This window comes from Neolamprologus brichardi, chromosome 18 (assembly GCF_056152115.1).
Source record: "Neolamprologus brichardi isolate AB-2024 chromosome 18, ASM5615211v1, whole genome shotgun sequence".
NCBI classification, from domain to species: domain Eukaryota; kingdom Metazoa; phylum Chordata; class Actinopteri; order Cichliformes; family Cichlidae; genus Neolamprologus; species Neolamprologus brichardi.
In genome coordinates, this window is record NC_142121.1 from 14,687,549 (window position 1) to 14,694,293 (window position 6,745).

General features: G+C 37.1%; 1 protein-coding gene across 1 annotated transcript; it reads left to right on the top strand.

Moving 5' to 3' along the window:
• The first annotated feature begins 995 nt into the window (after positions 1-995).
• On the top strand, positions 996-5,736 carry LOC102797059 (alpha-amylase). Its single transcript, XM_087831711.1, has 9 exons — positions 996-1,185; positions 1,355-1,501; positions 1,770-1,967; positions 2,794-3,024; positions 3,311-3,444; positions 4,253-4,475; positions 4,564-4,685; positions 4,817-4,942; positions 5,483-5,736. The coding sequence occupies exons 1-9, from the start codon at positions 1,018-1,020 to the stop codon at positions 5,670-5,672; spliced, it is 1,539 nt and encodes a 512-aa protein (XP_087687837.1). The 5' UTR covers positions 996-1,017; the 3' UTR covers positions 5,673-5,736.
• Positions 5,737-6,745: the final 1,009 nt, after the last annotated feature.

Below are 6,745 nucleotides of genomic sequence, written 5' to 3' on the forward strand. Positions count from 1 at the left end.
CAGTCTTTCTAAACATGGGCAAGTAGAGGAATGTATTTTTAGTTGGATAACAGATATTTATTTTCCTTCAACATTTATTGTTTTCATTTTTCTTGGATATATATCCATTTAGAGTGACTCCAGATATGTGTCTCTGGTGGTTAAACTTTTCAGCAATGTCTAATTTATTTATTTTTTTAATTAGAAACTTTAACAAAAACAAAGTAAAAATTCTATGGATAATATCTCAACCTGTATTATATGTGCAGGTACGTGGGTCTGCTGCCGTCTGGTGGATCTTGCCCTGGAGAAAGACTATGTTAGGGGCAAAGTGGCCAAGTACAAAATACAGTCTGCTATTTTTCCTGCTGAACACAGCTAAACATGTCTATCGAATTGTCAAGGACAGTGGCGCTATTATCCCTGTTTACTTTTCCACTTTTAAACCACAGAGTAAATGGTGCTCAGAGTGATTCACTTTCCCACAAATGACTGCTATCACAAGACACACACACACGCACGTGTACATGAGCAAGAAAACCAAAATAAAAACAATAACAACACAAGAAAAAGCAAAGAAAAAAGTGTTTCTTTTGAGGCATGATTAAGTTCGTGCTGAGCAATGTCATAATATGACGATGGGGGTAGGTTAACTGGCAGTTCTAAAATGACCATATGTGAATGTGATCATTAATGTTTGTCTGTCTGTGACAGACTTGTGACATGTTCATGACATACTCTGCCCCTCACTCTACAGGCTCCAGCACCTCCTGTGACCCTGAATTAGATAAGTGGAAAAAAATGGGTGGATGGTTGGATATTATGTACCTTATGTTTGTGTTTCTAATCTTGCCTCAAGGATTTTCCCCCTTTTTGCTTGTTTTACAAAAGCAAGAAAGTGTGATAAAAATGCACCTGTTTGGTTTCCACACCCAATTATATATGCCATTCTCTCATTGGTTCAGAAAGCGAGTATAAATACTTTGAATACACGGCGGCAGAGTGTGACTGTTTTTGGTTTTCTCATTGACCAAAAGCATGAAGTTGTTCATCTTGGTGGCTCTGTTCGGGCTTGGCTTGGCCCAGCACAACCCCCAATTTAAGAATGGAAGGACTGCCATCGTCCACCTGTTTGAGTGGCGCTGGGCTGACATTGCTCAAGAGTGTGAACGCTTCTTGGGTCCCAAAGGCTTTGGCGGAGTTCAGGTCTGTATAGCTGAGCATTAAGGGACACATTGGACAATCCTTTCTTTCCCTGTTTCATTCCCTATTTAACACAAGCCTCCACCTAAATAATTCTATTTAATACAATTATAACATGTTTTTTGTTTCTTGTGGGGTTTGTTTGTTTGTTTGTTTTTTCTATGCTCCTCAGATCTCTCCTCCAAATGAACACATTCTGGTGAACAATCCCTTCAGGCCCTGGTGGCAGAGATACCAGCCAATCAGCTACAAACTCTGCTCAAGATCTGGCAGTGAGGCAGAACTGAAAGACATGATCTCCCGCTGCAACAAAGTTGGGGTAAACTAAATTACAGTTGACATTTAATGTTAGGTATTGCAGACTTCAGACTTCTTCATTTGACACACGTCTGGACATGTGGAGCCTCGTACAGAACAACAAGTTAATACCAGATTCTGTTTATGACACTTTTAGAACAACATTATAGAAACAGTACCTGGTGGGTTGGGATAAATTCATGAAGATCAACAATTTAACAAATTAGTATGATTTGAAATGACCATGCAAAGAAAATGAATAAAACTGACCTAGTTATGTTAACTAACAGGTTAACATCTATGTGGATGCTGTCATCAACCACATGTGTGGATCTGGTGGCGGAGCAGGAACCCACTCTTCATGTGGAAGCTGGTTTGATGCTGGCAAAGAAGATTTCCCCAGTGTCCCATATTCTTCCTTGGACTTCAATGACAATAAATGCAAGACTGGGAGTGGTGAAATCGAGAACTATGGTGATATATATCAGGTAAGAAATGTCACACAGACAAGTCAAACTTTATTTTAAAGGTTTACTCTTTTAAACATTGACTTAAGCTCTTCATACTGATTTCTATTATTTTGACCTTTCTGGCTGTTTTACACCAAATTCCTTTTTTGAATGTTGGCAAAGTCTACCTACAGGAGGAAGTAAATTATATACACTGATACATCTTAAACTCTTGAAATTTTCTTATTTTGTTTTTCTTATTTCTTACTTTTGACATGGCCAGACCAAGGAAAACTGTTGCATGATGAATAATGATACATTTTTAAAAATGTATTTGTAAGATAAGTCTTAAAATACAAATACTGTTATGATAGAGTTTTAATTTTAGTCATTACTGACAGTTTTTTAAAAAATCGAATCAAATGAAAAAAAGGTACTAAGACCAGGAAGACTGAATCTTTAGTTTAGTAAACATACTGTTTTGAAATAGCAAATCTTATTAAGATCAAATAAATTGTGAAATTTTAAAGCATATATTTTACACTTGCTTTTTCTATTGCCAAATATTCTAATAATATAGTCTATACTTTCAGATGCTGAACACAACCAGAGTATATTCCTTGTTGTTCATTGAATTTCATAATTTGAATAGAATTTTCAAAAACAGGCGAAGCTGAAAAAAAGTCATCTTTAGTTAGAGAAGAGACATTTGTCTCTACCTTCTCATGTTTGTTTTAGAATGACTACATTGATTCCACTAAACGTTCTAATTTAGAATACTATAGTAGAAACATATCAATTCCAGCACAGTGTACAATGTCTTGCTTCTTAGCTCCACAATCTGAATAAATATGAACTGCTGTAGGTACGTGACTGCCGTCTGGTGGGTCTGCTGGATCTTGCCCTGGAGAAAGACTATGTTAGGGGCAAAGTGACCGAGTACATGAACAAGCTGATTAACATGGGTGTGGCTGGATTCAGAGTGGATGCCTGCAAGCACATGTGGCCTGGTGATCTGAGTGCTGTCTATGGTCGTCTGAACAACCTTAACACCCAGTGGTTCCCCGGTGGCGCCAGACCTTTCATCTATCAGGAGGTCAGTTTTTCTGGACAAACTGTATCTAGAGCAGCCATCAAACAGGATGGAAGAGAAGCATTTACAAATACAAACATTCAAGGAGAACATCAAAGTAACTACTATTTGGCAAGAAAACAAAAGCACATAATGGTATACAAAATTGAAGATTAGGGTAACAACAGAAAGAAAGAGAAGCAAAGTGATTTTATTTATTTAAACCCTTTCTAATTTACAGATTATGGATGATATACATTTTGAACTGAATCAGCTTCCTGGGGTATGAATTTCGCTCTTTTCGCTCTAGGTTATTGATTTGGGAGGTGAGGCTATTTCAGCTAATGAGTACGTCAGCCTTGGAAGAGTGACTGAGTTTAAATATGGTGCCAAACTGGGAGAGGTCTTCAGAAAGTGGAACAACCAGAAGCTTTCCTACACTAAGTATGTGTTGTTTCTACTGGTATATCTAAGGAAAATATTACACAATTTAATAGAAAAGGGGTTTTTTTGTTGCTTTTTTTTTTTTTTTTAGATATAACAGAGATATGTCATTCTTAACAATGCTCTTTGTAAAGGAAAAACAAACTCATAGAAACTACTATAAATGTGCAGGGGCCAGCCAATTGGTTTTAAGTTAAGTTAAAGTCAAATGCACATCCATCATATGTTGACTTTTTGAGAAGCAGAATTTTACAGGAGGGAAATTTTGCTTTACCATGTATAGGATACATCCATTTCAAGTATTAATGGACTCTCAGTTAATGTCAGACCATAACCCATCAGCTGGCTGGCTTGCCGATAAACCCAATAAAGTCATGTAGTGAATTATGGCCATAAATATCAAGAAATACTTGTTATATTAATCGTTGACACTCACCCCAACACCACGTTTATTTTATTTTTTGCTTTACCTTCATTACTTTTCCCCATGTCTTTTTCTTTCTGAAGTACACAAGTCCATTGGACAATGATCTATGTAATTCCTAGTTGAATTATTTTCTTCTTATTAGATTAGAATGCTTGGCATGTCTTTTTCACTTCTTTTGTTGTTTGATCCTCCATGGCTGCTCCTAATCGAATGTAGAAAATTATCAAGATACCACGTTGCTTTGCAATAGCACTGCAAAAATTAGGCTTAAGTGTGGTTAGAGCAACCAGTGCAAACTCTATCTTAAATACTGGTCTGAACACAGACTTAGTTAAGATCAACTATAATAAAATGCATTTCTTTTTTCTTTGCTGTGTTTAGGAACTGGGGAGAAGGATGGGGTTTCATGGCTAACGGGAATGCTCTCGTCTTCACTGACAACCATGATAACCAGAGAGGCCATGGTGCTGGCGGTGCATCCATCCTTACATTCTGGGACCCCAGGCTCTACAAGATGGCTGTTGCTTACATGCTTGCCCACCCTTACGGTGTAACCAGGGTCATGTCTAGCTATCGGTGGGACCGCAACATTGTAAACGGACAAGTATGTTCACTTGTCATGGAATGATGCAATATTTAGTGTGTATCAGATGCTTTTTTGTTGAATGCGTTCATTAATCCTTGTATTATAGGATAAGAATGACTGGATTGGACCCCCCAGCAATGGTGATGGGTCAACCAAGCCTGTTACTATCAACTCTGACCAGACCTGTGGGAATGGATGGGTTTGTGAGCATAGATGGCGTCAGATCACGTAAGTCCACAGAAATCAGGAGAAAGCACAATGACCATATGCAAATTCACATTGTTCTGCTTTGTCAGCTAGACCATCAAAACTGTAGACATCATGTATTATGATTGTAATTTGTCCTTTCTCCTATTTAGTAACATGGTCACTTTCCGTAATGTGGTCAATGGACAGCCTCACTCCAACTGGTGGGACAACCAGGGCAACCAGGTTGCCTTTGGGCGTGGTAACCGTGGTTTCATCGTTTTTAACAATGAGGACTGGTAAGGATTATGTTCTCTTTGTTTGTTTTTGTGTAATTTAAAAAAGCTTAGTTCAAAATGTCTGTAGTTTTTCAAGCCTTCAAGCCTTTTCAAGACTACACTACTACTACAATAATAATAACAATAATATTAATAATAAGTATTATTATATAATTATTAGTTATTAAATAATAATTATTATAGTATTTATATAATTATCATATTATCCACAAAAGACATCTGGAAATGAAACGTCTATAACGTTTGCTGTTACTCCAAACCAGCACTGTATTATTTTGGTAGCAGATTGGACTGCTGAGTCAGTAAAACTCTCTCAACAGAGAATGAGAAAAATGAACTGCATCCCTTTTTATTTATGTTTTTTTTTTAATTTTTTTTTTTTACCAGATATGTAATGCCTTCCTTTGCCCAAGTGGTATTATATTGCTTTATATTTGGTTTTTTTGTCTTGAAAGCAGAATAAATATGAGAAAGCAATGGAGTTTAATTATGGCACTCTTACGACTTTAACACTGGGTTGATCTTTATTTTCGCTTTCAGGGACCTGAATGTCACCCTGAACACAGGCTTGCCTGGTGGCACCTACTGTGATGTCATCTCTGGTCAGAAGGAAGGAAGCAGATGCACTGGGAAGCAGGTCAGCGTTGGTGGTGATGGCCGTGCCACCTTCTCAATCAGTGGCAAAGATGAGGACCCCTTCATCGCTATCCATGCAGATTCTAAGCTGTAAATCCCGGAAATATGACTTCAAATGAATCTTTAAAATTCAAATAAAGCTTATTTTAAAAACTGAAGATGCTCTTTGTCATTTTTGACTTTTGACTTTTGTTTCAAATAATAGACTGACATGTAAATATGTTCATTTATAATAAATACTCTTCAGGGTGTGAATTAAAACCCACTCATAATATTTAGTCACAATGTATTAAATAAATACATCTCATAACAATGGTGGTCCTAAGATAAATTAATGATACATTTTTATTTTTTCTTTCCCTGGTGGGTGGGATGGTCTCAGAAAAGAATTAAAGGGTGAGCTGCAGTACTTCACTTACGTGTCATATTTATTATGGGGGGGGATTATATCCATTGAGTACAGTAACATAGACAATGTTACACCCTGAAAAGGGGATAAGTCAATCAATCTCAGACACAATGCTGAGCTCCATGTTAACTACCAACAGAGCGCTTAGCTCGCTGCTTAATAGTATCCTAACAGTACAGTGAAACATGAATCACCTAAACATTCCTAGTATTCTAGTGGTACATTTGCAGATATAGTCAGTACAGCTCAACATATATATTTGTGCGGTTCAAAAGCAAAAATACTCATCTTTTTTCTTTTTTTTTGCCTGTCCTGTCCGGCACTGTAGCATTCATAATTGTTGTTTGAAAGCCAAGACCAGATTTATTTTCCCGAGTGGACCTTATGCTATACTGGTGTACTTAATTGTCGTAGTTTATTAGTTATTACAATCAAAATGGACAGGATTGCAGGATGGGAAAGAGAAAGAAGAAAGAAATAGAAGTTGGGAAGACAGTAAAAATATAGGAGAAATGGGGTAGAGCGATAGAAAGAAAAAAGAAAAAAGACATCTGCTTAACCACCTGCTAAAGAAGAAAATAACACAGTAAGGAAATCACAGTAACAACCAACACGCTATAATTACCGCATGTTGTTGAATACTACTGAGCAGCATCACAACTAATAATGCATGATATGTTTAGAGGCAGCACCCACCCAAGACAGTGTGTGTCTGTTTGTACACCTGTGTGAACATTTGTGTGTACACTTGTGTGTAC